A 23,286-nucleotide genomic window follows, 5' to 3' on the forward strand; every position below is an offset into this window, starting at 1 on the left:
ATGTATTTATTTTTGAAATAAAAAGATGAAGAGTCAGTGGACAAATGAGAGAAATGAGGAAGATTTAGGATAGGTCTGGGTGTCCAGGACTGATTTACCACTTGTGCTGCTCTGGTGAATATCCTTGAAGTTGTTATGAGGGTTGAAGAAGATGGTAGTTTTATGGAGAGATGAAGAACTCATTCAGGTGGGAAGTGGAGGTTTGCAGGGATGCAGGCAGATACCTGTGTAAAGGTGTCTCTGCATTGTCCTGGGATATCAAACTTACTGGTTGAATGGTCAACTTACAAAGCAAGTTTCAAGGACTCTGGGTCCCAAGATGTATTCAAATTGCACATGGGAATAACTCTACAATGTTGTACACAGTGCCATCCTACTGGTAGTCTAGTTTGAACTGTTTCCACATTGTGAGTGATGTAGCAAAGTGAATTTCTGTGCTACTCCTTGGCTAGCTCCAGCACTATTTCAGCGCTGAGGAGATTGTTTCGATGATCTACACAAAGGAGGGCCTGAAGATGTTTGTTGACTCAGCATAGGAGGTGGTTTAAGAAAAGCTAATGGAGCATGCACAGTTGTTGCATTTGCTTGTAGGGCAGGGTAGCTCTGATCTCTCTCTTATTCCTTGAATAACTTTCATTGTTGAATATGTGCATAATGTTGTCCTTTGTTAGGCACTGGCCAGTATGAGTCTGAATACTCAGCCCATTCTTAATCTAGAGAAGTTCCAAGAGGGACAGGAGGTGCCATTGCTGCTGGGAAGACCGCAGAATGATTTGCAGTCTACTCCTTCCACAGAATTTAACCCTCTGATCTATGGAAATGATGTGGACTCTGTGGATGTGGCTACCAGGTGAGCCTGAACAGAAGGGTAGTGTTGAGTGTTCGTCAAGTTTGCATTTGAAGGCAGCACAGACATTTCTATGGGTCCTGTGGTAGAAGCAGTATCTTCCAGGTTCTACTTCACGTCATGGGCAAAAAAGCAGTGTTTATCTCAGATCTGTTAGCTGCATGAACATAACTCTTTATCTTCAGAGGGGGTGTTTTGTTTCTTGGATGTTCCTATAGATCATCCACTTTACCTGGACTTGTTAGTCTGCTGTTCAATCCTCAGCTTAAATCAGAAGCCTTGAACTACAAAAAAAAACTCAAGACTTAGTTGTCACCTCAACTAGTGGGTAGGAGAATGATACCCCTCATTGGGGTATTGGGTCTTATTGCTGAGGTGGTGAATTAAACCAAACTGATTTCTTGGTGGCTTTTTTTTCCTTCCTTTTTTTATTTCAAGACAATAATTTTCTAAGAAGACTGTCTTCTTTCCTGTTGTGTTCTGTGTTTTTTTATCTGATACGCTGTTCTCTGTTTTCCTTTTAGGGTTGCCATGGTGAGATTCTTCAACTCACCAAATGTTTTGCAAGGTTTCCAGATGCATACTCGCACTCTTCGGCTCTTCCCACGACCAGTGGTGGCCTTCCAAGCAAATTCTTTCCTTGCCTCTAGGCCAAAGCAAACACCTTTTGCAGATAAGCTTTCCAGGACACAGGCAGTAGAATACTTTGGAGAATGGTCACTCAACCCTACAAACTATGCTTTCCAGAGAATTCATAACAGTAAGTTTTGGTCTTGCCTTTCCTGCACTTGAATGTAATGCAGGAGCTTAAAAAGTAGAGTGATTCTAGGGAAGGGCTTAGTTTTACACCATGTTATTCCTCCATTGGAGGGAAATCCAGTTCAAGGAGCACTTTTATTTATGTCCTCATATGTTTCTACCAAGTTAGCCCAGCTGTTAGCCACTCACTCTTCCCATTAATTTTACCTCTTGTCTTGTTTGGTTACAGAGAAGTCTTGTAGGCTTCTTAGAGTAGAGGCTGTCCCTTCCTTTGTGCAAGACTTAGTAGGGGAGACCCTCTGTGAATGAAGCCTTTGACACCAGTAAATGGGTTCAGTTAACTTTCTCCTTGTTTCTCGTGCAGACATGTTTGACCCAGCACTGATTGGTGACAAACCAAAGTGGTACGCTCACCAGCTGCAGCCCATCCACTATCGTGTCTATGACAGTAATTCACAGCTGGCTGAAGCACTGAATGTCCCAGCAGAGAAGGAAACAGATTCGGATCCCACTGATGACAGGTTAGTGAGGAGCATGACACAAGTCACATGGTAGTTACTTAATGCTGGGCCTCTCCTCCTCCTTCTTGATTGCAGCCTTTTCCTTAGCCTGCCAGGTTGCTGTTTTATTTCTTCTTTCTGGGCAGAATAGTGACACTGAAGTAAACTGTCCCACTGCTCTGTCATGACAGCAACCTCTCAACCCCTTTGTTAGTATCTTCTCAACCTTTCATATCATGTGATTCTCCATTTGTATTTTCTTCTTTTCTTTTGCTATCTATATGCCATTTGACATTTGGTATTTCCTCCCACCCTAATGCTTTTTTCTTTCATGTTGTTCTATCTCTGGTTATTTCTACAGCAGTACTACAAGTACTCCCACCCATCTTTGCACTCTTTCAAATCTCTACTCAGTGCACATAGTTATGCAAAGCTTGTTAGTACTACCCACTGCCTGAGACCTCCTCATTTGCTCAGTAAAATAAGAGTAAGCTTTTTTTTTTTTTACAGTAGTTTTAGCCGTATTTCCTGGAGTTTTGCATCTAGTTTTATTATTCTTAATTCTCTGCTAGCCTGTGAGCTCTTTCAGGCTGGGACTTGCACATCTTTTACCTTCTACACAGCACCAGTGGTCCTGACAGAGTGGGATTTTTCATTAGTATAAAAAGGGAATGCTTTGTCATTTCCAGTTCCCTTGAAGTTGACACACACACAAAGAATTAATACACTACTCCCTGCTCACTTTTGCTTGACCTCATTGACTTTGCTGAGAGCCTTTAAATGTCTTCCCATAATGTCTCTTCATTTACCTCAAAGCTACTTCATTTGCTCTGACCTTTCATGAAGCTGGCTTCTGACTCTGGCCAGAGATTTGTTTGTAGAGATTGACATGAGATTTTTCAGAGGTCCATGCAAACAGTGCTGATTCACACCTTTGAAACATCAGGCCTGGTTGTTGCTGTTATGCTGCCACTCATCTCTCTCTCTTACGTGTTGTGGCAGTGGCAGTGACAGTGTCGACTATGACGACTCAAGTTCCTCCTACTCCTCCCTTGGTGACTTTGTCAGTGAGATGATGAAATGTGACATTAATGGTGATACCCCAAGTGAGTAACTTTGAACTTCACTTTCACAAGGTCCACGTAAGTCTCCTTGTCCCTGTTCATCTGCACTCTGGAAAAAATACCTCCCCTAATTCCCTGAATCAGATCAAAGTACTGTTCCATCGTAGTCTTGCTCTGAGGTGAAAGTGTCTTCTATACTCCTTCAGTATTCAGGGGTAGGCTGAAAAAAGACATTTCTCCTGCTCATGAACATAAAATGTCCTCCTCCAAAGGACAGTAGGAGGAGGAAGGACAGAAATAGGTGCTGCTGAACAAAACTGGCTCACTAGATCTGGAAATAACCTGCTGCTGCAAGTAAATAATGTGGAATCTGGGTAGCAGAGTACGAGCTTTCTTCTGCCCCCACATACTGGTTCTCTGTGCTGGCTTTAATGAGTCACTGTGTCCTAGTGGGGACAGGAAAATGCATTCTCTGTGGCTTATATGGAGGCTGCAGCAATAGTTTCTCTTGTGAGAGTGGGAATCTTTCATTTAAGTAAATTAAGTCTAGGAGTGCCAACACATTTCCTGTGTCCCAAGGACAAGAGCTAATGATTATAATTTGGAACAAAAGGTACTCTGCATGGACATAAAAACGAGATCTCTGTGGTTAGTGTAGTTAAACAGGTTCTCAGGGTCACAGTAGAATGTCAAGCCTTGGAGACTTTCAAAGCTCAGTGGGACAAGGCCCAGAGTAACCTGCTCTAATTTTGAAGTTACTCCTGCTTTTAGCTGAGAGTTGGAACAGATGACGTCTAAAAAATCTTCACAACCGAAGTTTTTATGCAAGTTTATTCTCCTGGGCAGTTGTCATCTGCTGAGGAGCTTTAGATGGGCAAAAGGCTGAGGAAGGCAATGTTCTTTAACACAAAATGCTGTGTTTGCAGATGTTGACCCCCTGACTCACGCAGCCCTTGGTGATGCCAGTGAAGTGGAATTTGATGATTTTCAAGAATATTCAGGAGATATGGATGAACAGGCCATGGACAGTGAAAACTCCCAAGAGAACAACCAGCCTCGTTCAAGTTCCAGTACTACAGCCAGTAGCAGCCCCAGCACTGTCATCCATGGAGTGAATCATGTGTGTACTGAGATGAGTTCAGCCCCAAGATCAGCATATTAGGATATAAAGAATGGGAGGATGCACATGGTTCTTTCGGGGAGGGCAAAACCTAGACTCTGAAACCATGCACAGATTAAATTGCATGCTCTTTCTGGACTTTCTGAGCAAGGTGGAGTTTACTGGTACCCTCTTATGCTGGGATAGAGCATTCCTGCATGTAAAAGTTCCCATGCATTAAGAAAATGCAGCATTAACAGACCAGTGGGCCTGGCTGTGACTGGAGGAATTGCTTGAGCAGTCTGGAAAGACCTGATGTGTTAGAGGAACAGGGAGTGGGGTGGGGAAACACATAAATCTGTGGTCATTTAGGAAGAATGGGAGTTGTTTGCATAACCAGGAAGCAAGGTAATGGAGGGCTGTTATCCTGAGCTAAGACTTACCAGTAAGATCTGTTTACAGGGGAGTAAGCCCATAGGACAAATGCACAAATAATGCAGTGTCTGTGAAATCCTAGATTAAAGCTACAGAGAGTGGGGATGGAGTGGGGGCCCAGTAACAAATAGAAGAGACCCTGCAGACTTTCCAGTTTGAAATAATTATTCTTGTCCTGCCCCTCAGTTGTATGGAACGCAAGTTAGCGAGCAGATCAGTGATTTGACTGGTCCACAGGAGTCAACAGATGCAGCAGAGATGGAAGAGAAGTTGGTTGCTGGATTTACAAACCACCTCCCTTCTTTGTCACTGCAACCAAGCTTTCCCAAGATAAGCTTGGATCGGCGGGAGAGCGACAGTGCAGCTGGCAGCATGAGCTCCTCAGAAGGGGTGGTGAGGAAGCGAGAGTATGACAATCCATACTTTGAACCACAGTACGGTTTTCCCACGGAGGATGAAGATGATGAGCAGGAAGAGAGCTACACCCCAAGATTTAACCAGAATCTCAATGGAAGCAGGCGAGTCCTTCTTGTCTTCTTCCCTTCTGTACAGCACTGTTGGGGTTTCCATCTGCTTCATGCTGTTTAATGTTCATTTGTTCAAATGCCTTTTGCATCTGAAATGTGTTGTTGGTTGCTTCCATTTAATACTGAAACCTCAAAGAAGTGACAAGTGCTCCATCCCTGGCAATGTTCAAGGCCAGGTTGATCATAGCCTTGGGTGACATGGTTTAGTGTGAGGCATCCCTGCCCATGGCAGGGGGATTGGAACTGGACGATCTTAAAGTCCTTTCCAACCCTAACTATTCTATGATTCTCTCACCCCTTCTGCTTTGAATAAAGGCACATGCTCAGTTCCCTCAGTTCCTTGCTTTTATGTAAGCAGTAGGAGTTAACCATGCTGAAAACTGATGTGGAATAAGACCAACATCCATCTCCCACAATCATACAATGTGTTGATTTAGGGTGGGAGGGGAGAAAGCTGATAACAGTTGTACTTAATTTCTTTACAGGTCTCAGAAGTTACTCCGTCCAAACAGTTTAAAATTGGCCAGTGATTCTGATGCAGATTCAGATTCCAGAGCCAGCTCCCCAAACTCAACTGTCTCTAACAACAGCAGTGAAGGCTTTGGGGGCATCATGTCTTTTGCAAGTATGTACTCATGCATTCGTTAAGCTATTTTATTTATTATATTAAAGTTTACAGAGAGATAGGATAGAGGGATGGCTACTCAAAAGAAAGATTTGGTTGTTGTGGTTTAAGCCCAGCCAGCAACTCAGAACCACGCAGCTGCTCGCTCACTCTCCTCCTTTCCCCCCCCTGCACCCAGAGGGATGGGGAGGAGAATCAAAAGAATATAACTCCTACAGGTTGAGATAAGAGCAGTCCAGTAAGTAAGGTATAACACAAACCACTGCTGCTACCACCAATAATAATAATGATAAGGGAAATAACAAGCAAAGAGAACATAAAACTAAAAGTGGAAAAGAAAACAATAAACACAAGTGTTGCACATTGCAATTGCTCACCACCTGCCAACCAATACCCAGCTCGACCCGAGCAGCGATCTGGGCCTTCCGGGTAACTCCCCCCAGTTTCTATACTGGGCATGACGTGCTGTGGTATGGAATACCCATTTGGCTAGTTTGGGTCAGGTGTCCGGTCTCTGCTTCCTCCCGGCTTCCTGTGCCCCTTCTCAGTGGCAGAGCATGAGCCTGAAAAGTTCTTGATCAGCGACAGCTAAAAACATTGGTGTTACCAGTGTTGTTCTCAGACTAAAGTCGAAAACACAGCATTGCACCAGCTACTAAGAAGGAGAAAAATAACTGCTACAGCTGAACGCAGGACAGTTGTCAAACTGGTACCAGGTCTCATATTAGGAGCCACAGGACTTACTTACCCTACACTGCTGACAGCTATTGTTTTATGCATCCTTCAGAAAAGAAGCTTATGTGGCCCTTCTGTTATTTCAGGGCATGTCAGGGCACAGATCAGAAATTCTTCCAGTTTCATTTAAACAAATATGTGTGCAATTTTATGAAGTTGGTACAAAAATAGTATGCTTTCCGTGCTACCCTGGTGTGTGTGTAGGTGCTAAATTCAATTTTGTGACTGTGCTCATCTGCTTTCAATTATATTTTACTAATAAAATCCACAGGAGTGGAAAACTAATCCAGAGGTTTTTAATGAGTGAAAGAAGAGACGGCCAGTTGAGTCTTGCAGTATAGTGGGGAGCAGTGCAAGAAGTTTGCAGCAGTGGGGAAAATATATTGGGTGTTTCTTGTAGAATGATTGCTATTAAAATAAGGCTAAAAAAAAAAACAAAAAACCAAAGCAAATTTAAATAGTATGCTGACATTTTAAATGAACATCTTGAAGTGTTATTCAGCTCATTGATCTACATGAGATGCTTTCAGGCTGTCTACAACCAGATGATAATGCATTATTGTATTCTTAAGATCTGTCTGTACTAGGAAGAGCTTTTGTTTCCTCCTAATAAATGGAAAGCTTCTATTTTAAAGCATGCCTTTATGGCAGATTTAGTGTTTCACCGGGCACAGTGCACAATCCTCACTTCAGAACTGCACGTTTTGGACATCTTCCATCATGCTTTTTTCTCACATGGCCCTTGCTATCCATTTGATCCAGAAAGGAAGGTCAGACTAGAAGACACGGGTGATGTGAGGTTACCTCTTTAAGTTCAGGAAGACAGGTGGATATTGCTGTTACATTTAAGACTCAAAAATAAACCAGCAGTGATTATAACATGAAAGCTAAGAATTTAGAATTACGTAATTACAGATGTGGTTGTGACGTAAATGTGATGATGTTAAGCTTGTGAGACTCTGGGGTAATAAAGAACTTAATCTTTAAGGATTTGGAATAAGAAGGTAAATTGTAGGAAGTTAAGGAAGCTTGGGAGTGTGCAGTGAGCATTAGGCATTTAACTTTTTCTTCCTTTCTCATAGGCAGCCTGTACAGAAACCACAGCACAAGTTTCAGTTTGTCCAACTTAGCCCTACCAACCAAAGTCGGGAGAGACAAGAATACTCCCTTCCCCAGCCTGAAAGGTAACCATGTTTCCCTTCGTCTTCTAGAGGCTTTACAGTTCTTGTGACTTTGCAGTATGAGGTCTTACCCCTAACAGGAATCCCAGGGGTGACACATTTGGTAGTTTGGGTAGTACCTGTCTGAAGTCTCAAGACAGTAAATTGCCTTGATAGTTCTCATTCAGACTTCTTCCCAACAATTGGGCTGGCACAGGTCTAGTCTGTGTTAACAGACACACTTTGAATATTGGTTTATATTTTGCTTTGGTTTAAGTAATCAGTGTAAAAAAAAATAGGAACCAAGGGGTAGGTGCTGTTTTTGCACTGCCACTATCTTCATGATTAGCCTTAGGTAACTTGTTAGAGCGTTGCTGCTGCATTTGTAAGTGTGGATAGTGCCAAGCTCCCATGAAGTCTGCAGTTTATGTGGGTTTCAAAAGTGTTTATAGCCTTTTCAGTTCACTAAGCAGAAAATCAGATTATAACCATACTTCAGCTTCAGAGGGAAGATCAATTCCTAACTTATTTGCACAGTCTTCTCATTGGAACATCTGTTTGTCTGCAGTATCATTAGATAACATGTCTAAATGGGCACTAGAGAAATTACTTACTATGGGGAGCAGGACAGCCTGATCATCTTTGTGTCACGTGTAGTAACAGAAGAGTGACTGAGCACATGCAGCTATATTAGTGTTGAGACCTTTACACCTGCTAAAATGGGGAATGGTTTTACTTTACCTTTTGAGTTACTCTGATTAGAACTTACTGCTTTTCTTTTAATATGTTGATTTTTATTTTTCATTTATTTTTTTCCTCCTCATCATTTTAATCGGTAAAGATTACTTTAATCTGGAAGTGGGAAGGGATGTGAATGAAGGTTGGTATCATGTTTTGCTGACCTTTGACCTTGTAGAAACAAAGGCCCAAAGCTGGGGTTTGTGTTTCTGCTTTGGACTTTGTTTTTGAGACGAGTAACCGTTCCCTGTGTGTAAAATGAGGAGTAGCAGGACTGGTAGGGTGAAAACACTCGCAGAGCCTCTGCACAGCTGTTTTGCACAACCTTTTACCAGTTGGTTATGTTTTCATGTCCAGTTGTACTGGCTAAGAAACATACCTCATAGCAGGGTTATTTCCATGGGTAAACTTAATGCCTAATTCCATGCATTGGAAGAAAACAGTGATGGGGTTTGCCATTCCACGTTCATGCTTTGTGCCTCGTCTTCTGCACTTTTGTGTTCTTTTCCTGACTGTTGTAACCCTGCAGGGCCTTTAATGTTATGTGCAGATATGAGGATGGGATTTCTGTAGAGTAGCTCGATCTGTTTTACGCATGTGCCAGTGTGTGTGTGTTTGTGTTATGTGTGCATGCTGGCTCACTGGGACTCCCACTGAGCACTTCACTGGTTTTTAAATGTTTTTGTCTGTTGTACAGGTATAAAAATGCTGCATTAACTTGTTCTTACCAAATGTGTGTGGTATCTTGTGTCTCTAACCGTAATGGGAAATGATGCTGGGACTCCATCTCATTGCTGCTGTTTGACCACTTTCCATCTTCCTTTTTAATTTTGATTTCATGCACCTCCATTGATATTTTTTCCTTGGTGATACAGATGTTTTTGATAGTGCCCTTGAAATACAATATGTGCAATAATGTCCTTGAAGATGCAGTACATTGGTTCCACGATGCCAAATTTCCAGTCAAGCTCTATCTCTAACATTATTTAGGCTGGCCCTTGTTGTCTTGGGCTTTCAAGCATCCTTCCTGCTCTGACATCATTTGGGTTTTGTTTTGAGGGAGGGCTGGGAAGAAGCTGGTAGTTGGATTCTTTGATGCTGATGGTGGGGAGTGTAGATATTGTAGTGCACTACTAATTGTATATTTTGTGTCCCAGTATTTGGGTTAAATACTATAATGGAGATTATTACTGAAGCTGGCCCAGTAAGCAATGAAGGTGGGTTCCCTACAGCATGAGCTGTGCATGATATAACTATTTTGAGCATTCCCTATGCCTGACTTTGGGCTACCTTTCTCACTGGGTAACCAGTACCACATGATCTATACTAGTCACCCCAATGCATTACGCTTTTACATACAGTGACTAATTTGAAGATGGTTCTTGTTGTGGAACTGCATGCAGAGCAGCCAAACTTTTCCTGCCTTTCACCTCCTGCTCCCATTACCATCTTCTCTTTTTCTCTCTGCATTACTCCCATTACTGTTTTCTGCCGATGTGTGATGCTAGAATATGATCTACGCTGCTGCTTTTTTGGAGTTTCCATTTTGTTTTGAGTCTGTTACCTGTAATCCAAATAGGTGTGTTAGCCGACATTAGCGTTGCTTGTTACTGTCCTGGGATCAGATGGTTTTCCTCCCACCCCTTCCTCTCATCCTGTCTCCTCTCCCATTTAGGAAACAGACGCGCCCTTGTGGATCAAAAGTCTTCAGTCATTAAGCACAGCCCAACAGTGAAGAGAGAATCTCCATCGCCTCAGGGACGAACTAGTAATTCCAGGTAATACTTTTCATTACTTTTTGAGTGTAAAGGTTATTAGAGTCATGTCATACTTGGCTAATGTTTCTTCAGCAGTTTAGCTGTTGAAAACTAGATAGTACTTTTCTGTGGCCTTAAGCTTGCATGTGCCATTGTTCAAGAAGATTTAGTATGGATAGTCTTACAGTTAATAGTGCGCACACATAATTTTCTCTGCTTCGAAATGTATCCTCTTTCTGTCCGAGATCCAAAAAATTCCCTATTTTAACTCAGTATTTATTCCTTATAATTGAGTCTGTTCTGAGAACAAGGCAGTCTAGCCAATGGTGGTGCAAGTAAAAATTACCTCAACTGTTGACTATGCTTTCTCCTCCCTTGGAGGAGAGCTTGGGTTGTGCGCAGTTGTGTTAGCAACAGGCATAGCTAGATTTGAGCTTCTTTTCTTGTAAACTTAGCATTGGTAGGAAGTGCATCTGTGTGTGTGTCCCGGCCACATCTCTCTTCCCATGCAAGCCAAGGTAAGCAGAGGACTAACTTTTGCCTGCTTCTTCTTAAATCCACCAGTGAGAACCAGCAGTTCCTGAAGGAAGTAGTACACAATGTTCTTGATGGGCAGGGTGTTGGCTGGCTGAACATGAAGAGAGTCCGACGTCTGCTGGAGAGTGAGCAGCTCCGTGTCTTTGTACTGAGCAAGCTGAATCGCACGATCCAGTCAGAAGAAGATGCTCGACAGGATGTCATACAGGATGTGGTCAGTGGTGAACTCTGCAGGGTCCTCATACCTAGTGCCTGCTGAGGCTTACTTTGTAGAAAGTCTTTGTTAAACTGCTTCCTAAAAGCTGATGTTTCGGCAGTTTTGGGGTTTATGTTCTTGAGTTACTTCCTCAATTGTGAAGTAGTAACACCGATGGGTTTTCATTGCAGGAGATCAGCCGTAAGGTTTACAAGGGTATGCTGGACTTGCTTAAGTGCACTGTGCTGAGCCTGGAGCAGTCATATGCAAATGCTGGCCTGGGAGGCATGGCCAGTGTTTTTGGCCTGCTAGAGATAGCACATACCCACTATTACAACAAAGGTAAGAGGTGTTTATGAGGCTACAGTGTTTATGAACCAAACAAAATCCTCATTGTAAAGGAAGCTGTTTTGTGGCTTCTGATGTTTCAAAGGGTTTAGAATAGTTGAGAACTGTACCATTGTTACTGAAAACTTACAAAGCTTTTTGCTTTGTGCTTCTTGCACACATGTAACCAGACCAAAACAAAATAATGGCCATACTGATATTTGATTGAAGGTATGCAGCAAGATACAAAGCCCAGGTCTTTTACTGATGAAGTAGAAATTCTGAGAGTGGGGACCTTCAGCTAACACTGTCCCAACCACAGTTTTGGGATGTTATTGCAGGCAACCTGAATAGGAAGGGAGATATTTCTAATGTGAAACCATATGAGACTTGTGTCTCACCAACCACCTCGAGCTAAACAATAATTCTTATATCACTAAGTACTTTTGGAGGGGAAAGTCTGAAAATACCTCTTTATTTCTCAGCTTTTTCTTAAATCTGATTCTTAATTCAAAATAAGAAAATGCATGCATAAGGCAACAGAGAAAAGGATGACAAGAAGCCACCTCTCTCCTTAACATCTGAGTCAGCTTTAATCTCAAATGATGAAAAGCTATTTAACTCATTGCAGCAGAGAAGTAGCATCTACTAAACACTTTATAGTTGGTGTTCTAGGTGGCTTGGATCAGAGAAGTATTGGAGAATGATGGGGGAGCTCTAGTTAATAGTGTTTTGGTCTTTTTCCTAACTGAGGTTTCATTTAGTGTTACCCATCAAAGAGGATTGTATTTGTCATCTTTGCACTGTGAGAGGAGCTTGCTTACATTCCAGAAGCGATATTCTTGGTGGTTTAGTTTTGCACAACTCAGCAGAGGAGATAGTACAGCTACTGTGTCAAAGAAGATTCCTAGGTTGCAAATACACAGGAAGGTGATAGTTTTAGTATTCCCAAACCAGCCCTCTGGCTTTCTCCTCTGCTGTTTTCACCAGTGTGTCAGACTATCTGCAAGCCACGGTGACCTATGGGAACAAATGTGGGGCTGAGCTGTTTCAATGCCAGGCTGAGTGATGTAGGTGAGACCATCTGTCTCATCTTCCTTTTCCTGCTCTCATTTCCTTCTACTGATGTTTTTTTTTCCTTTCATTTTTTTTTCCCCAACACTTTGTTTTTTTTTCTTTCAAGAACCAGAAAAGAGGAAACGAAGCCCAACGGATGGATCTGTCACTCCAGTTGGCAAGGATCCTGCATCATCTCCGAGAGTGGAGCCAAAACCTGTGATGCAGCTGCCGGTACCTCAGCTGATGCCAAAGGCACCAAGCCCTCCAGGCAAAGGGCCAAGGGAGTTTGACACAAGGAGTCTAAAGGAAGAGAATTTTATTGCTTCCATTGGTGTGTATTGTGGTGCATGTGAAGTGCAGGAGGGACTTCTCTTTTGGCATTAGGTTCTATTTGCATTCTCTCCATTTTAACACACTACATTGCTGCTGTAACATGCTTCATTTACACCTTGGATCACAAGGAACAACCATGTGTTTTCACTCTACTCTTGGATAAACTATCCAGGGCAGTTTTCTCTCATTTTTTCTCTGAATTGTTTCTGAATTTCATTACATTATAGACAACTTTGTATTTTGCTCTGTGATTGATGTTTTCAAGCAGCAGGGAGTGGCAAAAGGGAAATGGGAACAGCAGGTCTTTGGAAAGGGCAACTGCAGGAAGGACTACATGAAACAAAAGCTCTCTGATTGCTGACTACATGTGAGTTATCTAGATTGCATCCTGATAGAAGTGGGAGCCAGGATCTGCTGATTAGTAATATTAATAACTGCCAAGAAGATTTTAGTTGCAGCATTGCAGTTTCAGTGAGCAAGACTGATGGATCTTCCTTCTATGCAACAGCAAATAGAATGCGTGTCCTTCTAAACAGCATCTGCTAGGCTGGTCACTGGAAGTTTTCCCAGTCTAATTTCTTAGCTGGCATAGCTTTTCCTTATGTCTGGGAAAAAGTTAGGGGTAGGTTTTATGAGAGAAATTCTTTCTCAAGTCCAAAAATAAGTCATGTTGAATTTTAGACATTGCTTCTTATAGCCTGTAAGAATAAACTTCTTATATTTTAAAGGAACTTTTTAATGGAATCATTGTATGAAGGGTTAATCTCCTAAAAGCAGTGTGCTACTGTCAGGCTGTATCTGCAGTACGTAGCATAAGACAAAGGAATATGTGGCAGGAATGCAGACATTCACCTATAACAACTGCAGGCTGAGTGGTGCTGAGTCCTTCTGAACTGATACTGAACCCCTCTGACTTGATTTTCTTTCACGTTTCAGGAGGTAATCTATGGAGGCAGTTGCTCAGGAGCCAGTCTTGCACTCTATTTGAAAATCAATCAGGGAGCTAAACGAGGTTCAGATTTCCAGCACTTGAGTGCAGTGGGTTTGTTTGCTCTGGGTACTTTATTTCTTTTCTGTAAAAAGGGGAAAAGGAAGGTGTGCTTCTGACGCAGCTGAGAATAGAACAGATGCTAGGCCAGGGTTCTGTTGAAGAACAAAGAGAGGTCTTTTGGCTGGATTGCTGAGATTGCTTCTTTCCCTCAGATAAAACTAAAGCCTCATAGAAATAGAAACCCCAGAGATCAGACAGTTGGTGTTGTGAAGGATCATAAGGAGTTCTTTTCAAAATAAGTGCTACTTATTATTACTTAGTAACATGGCAACGTTAACTACTGTTGCCAGAATATTATCCTTAAACAATTTGCAGTCTTCAAGGGCAGGCAACAAGTAAGTTCTTATTGATGGTTCTGATGCTATAATGCTTTCCACTCATCTTCTCTAGAATTAAATTGTAGGAAAGGTGTGGTTTTACCAAACTGATCGCAGTTTGAAAGGCTTCAGTGATTTTTTTTTTTTCCTGAAGCTTTTATTCCTAACTGATTTTGTCTGTCACCAAAAGCCATAGACTAGTGTGTAAGTCAGTCTTTAAGAAATGCCTGCAAAAGAACATGTAGTGTCCATGTTCATCTGACCCTTGAGATCAAGAAGTAAAGGGAATTTCTCTCATATTGTAGGAAGAGAATTTAAAGCTGCTTGGCTGTTATAATTCCTTTATGGTCTGTTATGGAAGCTTCAATATAAGACAATACTTCAGATATACAGGGCGAGAGTTAGTCATGGGTAGGCTGAAATTCCTCCTGTAGTGAAATGCAGACTCTCATTCAAGCTAACTTCTTTCCTAAAGAAGCATTTGGTAAACGTTTACACATTGCTGAAATGAAGGGTTTGTAACTAATTCCATTTAAACAGGAGACAATATGTTTTTACTGAAGATGGTGCAGCACTGGAACAGGTTGCTTGGAAAGGTTTTGGATTCTCCATGTGTGGAGGTAGTGGACACCTGACTGGATGTGGTCCTTTGGCAGCCTGCTCTAGTTGACCCTGCTTTATGCAGGGAGGTTTGACTAGATGATCTTCAGAGATCCCTTTGAACCTCAGCAGTTCCTTTTTTGTATGAGGCTGGGAAGATGCTGACAGGTATGGACAGAATAAAATGGAGCTGCTACCCTTTTGACCTAGTTACAAGAGGAAATAGTAGAATGGAAAGTAAGTCGTGAGCATGTGGAGTAAGATCGTGTACAGCACTGTCTGCAGTAGTCACACACAAAGTGCGTGTTGGTGTATCTGCATCTCTGAGATCTAGAGAATGGTAGCAGAATGTGTGCAGTTTCCTTTACTACAGGAACAATGGCCAGGAGGATCACAGTTTTCCAAAGTTCAGGGTGGATATGTTCCTGCTTGTTCCTTTTTCTTGTTCACTTCTCAAAAGGTTTATGGTTTCTTCTGTACCTCTGAAGTATGTAGGATGCTCCCTTGTAACAAGGAAGGCTGTTGGTATTCAAAATTCTTGTTTTTGAGGTGAAGAGTGGTGGATTTGTATCCACTGAGGATTGGTCTTGGCTGTGCTTTAATACCTAATTGCTTAGCTAGGAAATTCATTGTGAAGATGATGCTTCTGACACTTTATTTCCTGAAAGATCACCACATATTTGTTTACTTTTGGAGTTCTTGTCTTCCAAGATCATAGAATCATAGAATAGTTTAGGGTTGGAAAGGACCTTAAGATCATCCAGTTCCAACCCCCCTGCCATGGGCAGGGACACTTCACACTAAACCGTATCACCCAAGGCCTCATCCAACCTGGTCTTGAACGCTTCCGGGGATGGAGCATGGTCATGACTTGGAGTGTTGGCCTTTTTTCTTAGGATGCTGGTGGCCTTGAAGTTGACAGTTAATAGTGATTAGTTTGGTTTATTACATACTTGCAGAAAAAGTCAGTGCTTCCTGAAGTCTCCAGTACTAGTCTTGAAAGAATTATTTAATGCTGGCAAATCACTCCATTTTGACACTTTTTGAAGTAGAAAAGATTGTGCTACCTACGTTGTCTGCATCAGATCTGCCTTGGACCTGCTGTCCTGTTTAGTTCAGGCTCATGTAACAAATTCAGGCACAGTATTTTATGCCCCTTGAGTTTACTTGAGGTTTTCCTTCTCTTACTTGACTAAGTAGACAGTTTTTAATGTGCTAGGATATATGCTACCCTGACTTATCAGGCAAGTCATCTAAAAGTGATTTAATGGCAGTTATTGTGGCTTTTTATAGTAAAGCCTGATGGACTGAGCACTTCAGACGCCAGGTGTTTTCAAAGCCCTTTCAAAACCAAATTCAGTACATCTTAAAGAGACTGTTATCTGTGGCACTGTGCTCAGCTAGATAAGCCTATAGGATGCTGTTTGGATCCAGAGGCAATTTTATCCTGTCCATCTGTGTACTTACGAAAGTTGAAGGAACATCCATCAATCATGAAGCAGATACAGAAATCAGTTGGCTGGCAGCTGTTTTTCTAGCTGTCTCCTTTGCTACCTTTGCCTTGCTCCTGATACATCCAAAGCTGTGGAGCTTTCCTCCACAATTTTGACTCATTCCTTTTATTTTATGTATTTCTTTCCTCAGTAGAGATTTTGCTCAATAGAACTTTTCTAGAGCCTGTCTTGCCCTAATTTCTGCCACCTGCAGGGTGAGATGGGTTTCTGACATGCTTCAAGTGACCTTTTATTTGCTCAGCAACTTTCCTTGAAGAGCAGCAGAACAATATGCTTTCCTTTCCTTCCCTTTGCCACTTTTAGATTCTAAGAGTATTTCCCTCTGCTCCATTAAAAATGCTAGTGGGAGAGGACAGTCCACAGCACTCAGTTCAGCATGTCAGTTTGTAACATTTCCTTTGGCCAACAGGCCAGCACCTGGAATGATCTGATGTTTCTGAACAGAAAAGATGACTTCAGAGGGTTGAGGAATGTGATAGGAAAATGGAAGGGCCTCATTATGATTTGTCTCGGGGCTAAGCTTCAAATGAAAATGGTGCATGTAGACTTCAGGTGTTTTCTCTTTTCTCTGCATTGTATCCTCTTATGGAATTCCTTGACTCAGTTGCACTGCTGTGACCTAACTTGGATTTTGGAATTTGGCATTAATCATGACTGATACTTTGCTTATTTTCTTCTACTTCTTCCCTATTTTCTATTCTTTATACCCTGATAGGAGCAAGTAGATGCAGAGAAGTTCAGCTTTTTCCATGTAGGGCTAGTTGATAGGCAGAGCCAAGCAGTTATTGTGAATGCTGTCAGGACAAAGTAACTTCTTGCACTTGTAAACTTTGTGGTATTTTTTAAGCTATAATATTGGTTAAACATTGTGTTAATTTACCCTTTTTAATTTTCTTGGAATTGTTGCTGCTGGTTTTGTGCCTTTTCCTTTCAATGATACAAGCTGAGGACATGAAAATGTTTCTGTTAATCAGAGCTTCTGTGATTACTACATTTGGGAGTAATAACTGACAATCTCAAAGGCCTTTCTCAGGAAAGGTAATTAATTGCATTATATGTGTTCATAATAGCTGGTTTTCCATAGTTGATATGAAGTCATCTCTCACATTTGAACTCCATAAATGAGAGATGATGCTCGATCAGTGCTGCAGCACTGATTTCCTGTAAAATGGTGTTAATGAACTCTCCACTCAGCAGTTGTTGGGAATTTCCTTTTTTTTTTCCTTTGAGATGAAAGGGGTGGGCTTTTTGTTTCCATTTTTTGTCCCCATTTTCACCTGTCTGACCAGCTGCTGACTCTTTCTCTTTCTCTCCTGCTTTCAATGCATCTTGGGTAGAATTGTGGAACAAGCACCAGGAAGTGAAAAAGCAAAAAGCTTTGGAAAAAACGAGTAAGGAATTTAAAAACCATAGAAACTGACTCCTCCAGCCTCCCCATAACTGCCAACTCCCCAGGTGCAGGGTGAGCTTGCATCTCTGGCACACAGTTTTTATACCCACCACAACAAAGGGCTACCAAGAAAGCCTGTGTTATAGAGGAGACCAAACTGATCTGTTTGCCCTGGGGAAATTGTGTTGAAATGTATCTTCCTCTTTTTTTTTTTTCTTTTTTCCTTTTTCTTTTCTTTTTTTCCTCCCCTGAATGTTGCCTTCTTCAAAGAAGGGGAAGCAGATATTCTGCATCCTCATCATATCAGATATATATGAAGGATTTTAAGATACTCCTTCTCCTTTCTTAAAAGTTCAAGACCCTTTTTGCTTAACAAGTCTTTGACATGAATAGATTGATTTAATGTTACTGGTGTGAAGAATTCTCTGTTCTTTCAAGCCATGGGATAACAAATTTTGTTTCCTGGCATCAATCATGAACAGTTTAGGACCACAGTCAGTCTGCAAAAAGAAATAGTTTTGAGGGGGAGAGAGAAGGTGTATGTGAAGAATTGTATTTAGTATAACAGACTCATAATAAGGAATCAACCTAATTTTGGTTTTTATATGCTATATTAAAGGCGTTATTATTAAGTATTATTAAGGCTGTTTGCAGAGTGGAAATAGTAGCCTAAATCTACACAAATTTTACCATCTACTGAAATATGTTGTTGAATAAATCATTGACTATATATTACCTGCAGGTATAGTACAAGGGTTTGCTCTTTTGGTTATTGCTGTTGTAAGTAAGCACATATGACAGGACGGTAGCTAGTTTATAACAACTGTGATGTGGTAGGTGTTTCCTAACAGAAGTGTAGTTTCTACTTTGCAGAGCTGGTGCCTCTTTTACAGGCTGAAGGTTTGGGAGGATTAATAGCTAAGATGAATGGGTGAAAATTCCTGACGTTCTGACTTGGCCTGGATTTGCTACCTTAGTTTTAGGCCTCTCAGGTACATACTTCAGTTAAGTACAAATGAGCACCTGGAGCTAGTTCAGAGAGAATGACGAAAATGGGGCAGCTCTGCAGTACAGCTTACCACATGTGATTTGCTTTCTGCTAAAGCAGGAGTGTGTGTGGGGCACACATAACACATGCATGCCCCTACTCACCCAAACTGGGCCTTTCGGGTAGGTGCCTACTTTGGGAGTGATAAATTGAGGTTTAGGTGTTTTATATGTATTGGACATAACAACTCCATAAAGAAGGGAAGGGAAGGTTTGTAAGTGCCTGTAAATCTAGAGTGACAACGATGTGATTGTGGTTGTTGTGCTCCTTGAACTCAGTTACCACTGTTGCCCCACTGTCAAGTCCCTGAGCTGCTTCATTCAGTTGCACTTGCTTTAAAAGTCAAATTGCCAGAAATATATCTGAATTATGTGTTTGGACAGGGAGCTCTTAAATTGCTAAAACCAGACAGCTGCAGTTTAGTATTTCTGTGGTAGCAATGAGATGTAAAACTTCTGTCTGCATCATTATTCAGAACTAGAAAGGGTGGCCTTTTGAATGAGTGCAAGTAAACCTCTAGAGGTGAGCAATGTATATTATTGGAATATATTGGAATACTGGAATATATTGGAAAATTAGATTTCAAATTCTTAGAAAGGATACTTTTAGTTATTTTCCTTTTTTTCTTGTAAATTTGGTTTATACTTTCTCTTTGTTAGAATCTTTGATGATTTGATTTACAGTAACTAAGATACGGATTTAGAGGCAGAATACTATAACAAATGAAGAACACTTTCTGTAAAACACTTCAAATGGAGAATTGATGGTCGAGTAGTAAGTTGGTATGGTTTGCACAGCCCGCTTATGGCTTTGCTATTCATGAGTTTACATACCATCTCAAATTCACTCCCACAAATCTTTGTATATTATCCTTCTCTCTCTCTCTCCTCCCTTCCCTTTTTCTTTCCTTTTCGCTGTCTTACCCTCTCTAATATTACATATAATACAAACATGCTCATAATTTCCAGGTGGTTGTGATCAGTGGCTTAGTTTGCTTAGAAATACTGGATATAGTCATGGGTATATAATACAAATATTGCAGCTGCTGATCATGTCTTCCTGTTACTGAATAGTTGGCAGATATGGATATGGCAGAAGTGTTGCATTCAGCCTCTTCCCCTCTCTGAGAGTAGTGACATTCTGTGTGCAGTCTATAACACATTCTTTCTTTGCCTCGTTATTTAGCTCGTTCAGTGCTTATCCAAGTTTCTTTTCAGGCTCTACCTATCCATCATTCTCTTTTCCTTCTGCCATCCCATCAGAGGACAATAGATGATGTGATTCTAGAACTGCATGGGAAATTGAACATAAAGTTCTCTGTCCTTGTTCCCTTTCTTTGTTTCGGATCGGCGGGTTAATGAATGCATGACTTAATGCTTGCTGATTCCCTCTGTCACTACTGACCTATGTGACTGTCAACTCTGGAGAGCCATTTGTTAATGTAATTGGGGAGTGTTGTGAAGTACAGCATCATCCAAACTTCTGCCTCGACATTCTTACTGGTGTAACACCAATTGTGACTTCTTAAGTCGTTTCCTTGTGTTGCCTGATTGGAGATAGTTGCTGCAGGCAACCTAACAAACTCAGTCCAAGACTTGGAGCAAATTAGCTGTTTTGATTTTAGGTGTCCTTTATTTTACCAAGAATAAAGGAAGTGGCTTCCTAGAGTTGAATGGCATGCTCTGCATGGTTTTTTATTTTTTAACTGGAAGCTACTTGACCTTTGTGTGTCCTGTTTTCTCTCTTGAATGACTAACAAGGTACTGTTTAGTGATAGTCATTCCTGGACTATGCCTTTGGAGTATTCAAATTCGAATTAACATTTAAAGAATGGCAGATGTGTCCTGCTGGCCTTGTTGTTCACAGTACCAAGGAATAAAAAAAAGTAATTAAATCCAAGGAATGAGAAACCAAATTGGTTTTCTTGGTACTGTTCCTGCTTTCAGTCTGTCATCTGCTTTCTGCCGTAGTGTTCTTTCTTGGTACAGTAATGGTTTACTTTTTCCTTTGTTCAGGGCCAGAAGGTGTGAAACATTTTGATTTGGGAGAAACAGATGAGAAGAAATCCCAAATCAGTGCAGACAGTGGCCTCAGTTTGGCCTCAGGTTCTCAGGTCAGTGGCTCCTATGCTTGCTTTATTTATGTGGTAAGGGAAAGGATTTGACTTCTCAGGTCTGAGAAATCTTGAAAGGCTCATTATGTAAAATGCCTTCCCCATTTCATGGTTTGGATGTTAGATTGGATATTAGGAAGCATTTCTTCACAGAGAGGGTGCTCAGGCATTGACACAAGCTGCCCAGGGTAGTGGTGGAGTCACTGTCCCTGGAAATGTCCAAAAACTGTAGATGTAGATGAAGCTACATAAAAACGTGTAGATGAGGCCCTCAGTGACATGATTTAGGGGTGGGCTTGGCAATGCTGGGGTAATGGTTGGACTTTATGATCTTAAAGGTCTTTTCCAACCTGGCTGATTCTATGATTCTATGACCCCGTGATCTTTCTGACATGCAGGCAGCAGTTTTCAGTGTGGCTGGCTAATTAAACCACGGGAGCGTAAGGAGTATGATTCAAGACCCAAAGGAATGGGATATTCTCTCCCTATGATAAAAACTAACGTGGCTTTTCTTCCTGTCCTGTGTATTGCTTGCAGAAGAGTGATTTCGACTCTCTTCCCGGCGGAGGACCAGCAGTTATGGTCCGAAGTACAAGCCAGGATTCTGAAGTCAGCACAGTGGTAGGATGTGGCCAAAGTGAAATCTTAAGTCATTGCTTGCTAAAGTGGGGGAGGATCCTTCATGCCTACATTCTGTGTGGTATGGCTGCACACTGTCATGCATGCATAACGTATGTCTGTTCCTTCTTCATATCTCTGGGCGTGTGGCAAGCATGGGTGTCAGAACATAGTGCTTTGTTAACAGATTGCATCCTTCATATTTGGTGCTTGTTGCTGTTACATATTCCTACGTATTAGTGTATTTATGGAACTGGGGGATTGCAGTAATTCTATAAATATGCCTTAGTTGTGTATAAACCATCTATAAAGACTAATGTTTAAATTGAGAGCAAAAAAAGAGAGCAAAACAAGAACAAACTTTCTGATGTATTACCTTAAAGTACTTGAATCATATCAAATGGTGTCTGCTTGCTTTCTGATCAAGTATAGGCCCTAGAGGGAAAGGTAGCACCAATGCATTCAGTAAAAAGAGAATGAGCCTTCTCCCTAGCACATGTTTTTCGACACAGATTATTCCAGGGACAAAACCCAAGGAACTGTCCTTTTTGTTGTTTTCCATCTCTCAAACCTGCTGCATACCTGTGAATGTCTGGCTTTCCAGGATCTTTTCTCAGCCTGTCAACAGGAATAATACTTTGATTGTCTTTCTCCAGTGAACACCGTATTCTACTGGATACTGCACCAGATAGAAGAGGTGTCTAGAAGAGCAGGTTAATACTCAAGTATGCCCTCCTCTGAGCTCAAAAAGTTCCAACACAAAAATTAAAGCAGGGGAAATTCCACCTGAACACAAGAAAACACTTTTTTTAGTTTGAGGGTCATCAAAACATTGTAGCTGTTTGCCCAGAGATACTGCGGATTCTCCATCTGTGGAGGCTTTACTAACCTGACTACACATGGTCCTCAGCAGCGTACTCTTGTTGACCCTGCTTGAGCAGGGGGGGCTTGTCTGTAGGTGATCTTAACGGATCCCTTCCAATCTAGACTGTTCTAAGCAGTTCTTCCAATCTAAACAGCCCCTTCCTAAAAGGGCTGAGTCTCTCTTCACCTTTTTCTGCAGAGTAGGATTTGATAAAAGATGTTACTGAAGGAGAAAAGGCAAATGTGGCCTTCTGTTGTACTGCTTCTTGTTTTGTGCATGAAGAAGAAACATTTTACATTTTTTTTTCTCTCTTCAGTGTCTTGTCTATTGAAGGTAACTGCTTTATTTTTCTCCATAGGTTAGTAACAGTTCTGGAGAGACATTAGGAGCAGACAGTGACTTGAGCAGCAATGCTGGTGATGGCCCCAGTGTAGAAAACGGTGGCAATTTGGCCGGATCCAGAGGCACTGTGTCAGACAGTGAAATAGAGACAAACTCTGCTACCAGCTCCATCTTTGTAAGGGCATTGAGACGTCCCTCTTTTATTTTTATGTATTGTTTTTGTTTGGTTGTTTGCTTTTAATTATATCTATTTTTATTTAATCTCTTATTTCCAGTAATCACTTCAGTGTGTGTGCATGTATAGAAGAGGATCTCTGATTCTCTTCTACAGGTTAATCGGCAGTGATTTACACTATTTAAATGCTAAAGATGTAATTTTATATGCATCCATGTACCTTTCTCTTTTTCCGTGCAATACATGGCGCTGAGAATAGTAGATTCACATCTTGCATGTTACAGGCTTTAGCAATATCTAGTTCCCCCTCATTCCGTATTTTTCTCAACCACATTGAATTGCCTTTCAGAGGCAAAGCAACATCAATGGCAGGGGGGTTAGAACTTGATGATCTTAAGGTCCTTTCCAACCCTAACTATTCTGTGATTCTATTCTGTGATTCAATGAGCGCTGTTCGACTGTACCTAAATAAAGAGGGACAGATTCCCTGTTTCTTAGGAGCAGCTGTTTGATACAGGAAAGGGATGACCTGATATAGGTTCAGAAGCTGTTTGA

General features: G+C 41.4%; 1 protein-coding gene across 23 annotated transcripts in view; it reads left to right on the plus strand.

Annotated features, from left to right (window-relative positions):
• Nucleotides 1-23,286, plus strand: part of MADD (MAP kinase activating death domain) — a 71,383-nt gene that overhangs the window by 25,763 nt on the left and 22,334 nt on the right. For 4 of the 23 annotated variants that reach the window (XM_062635860.1, XM_062635875.1, XM_062635869.1 and 1 more), the window contains 18 exons: nt 672-850; nt 1,372-1,607; nt 1,971-2,126; nt 3,105-3,212; nt 4,097-4,290; nt 4,891-5,222; nt 5,717-5,856; nt 7,674-7,775; nt 8,593-8,631; nt 9,647-9,706; nt 10,165-10,267; nt 10,811-10,997; nt 11,171-11,321; nt 12,490-12,696; nt 17,518-17,571; nt 20,634-20,731; nt 21,269-21,352; nt 22,573-22,731. In XM_062635860.1, the coding sequence (XP_062491844.1) occupies nt 672-850; nt 1,372-1,607; nt 1,971-2,126; nt 3,105-3,212; nt 4,097-4,290; nt 4,891-5,222; nt 5,717-5,856; nt 7,674-7,775; nt 8,593-8,631; nt 9,647-9,706; nt 10,165-10,267; nt 10,811-10,997; nt 11,171-11,321; nt 12,490-12,696; nt 17,518-17,571; nt 20,634-20,731; nt 21,269-21,352; nt 22,573-22,731 (2,589 nt within the window). Of the gene's footprint in view, nt 1-671; nt 851-1,371; nt 1,608-1,970; nt 2,128-3,104; nt 3,213-4,096; nt 4,291-4,890; nt 5,223-5,716; nt 5,857-7,673; nt 7,776-8,592; nt 8,632-9,646; nt 9,707-10,164; nt 10,268-10,810; nt 10,998-11,170; nt 11,322-12,489; nt 12,697-17,517; nt 17,572-20,633; nt 20,732-21,268; nt 21,353-22,572; nt 22,732-23,286 lie in introns of all 23 variants that reach the window. The other 19 variants (XM_062635862.1, XM_062635867.1, XM_062635865.1 and 16 more) reach the window with 11 other exon arrangements.

Source organism: Pezoporus occidentalis, unplaced genomic scaffold, assembly GCF_034315485.1.
Source record: "Pezoporus occidentalis ecotype Australia unplaced genomic scaffold, CSIRO_AGI_Poc_V1 ctg46, whole genome shotgun sequence".
In the NCBI taxonomy this organism is placed as follows: domain Eukaryota; kingdom Metazoa; phylum Chordata; class Aves; order Psittaciformes; family Psittacidae; genus Pezoporus; species Pezoporus occidentalis.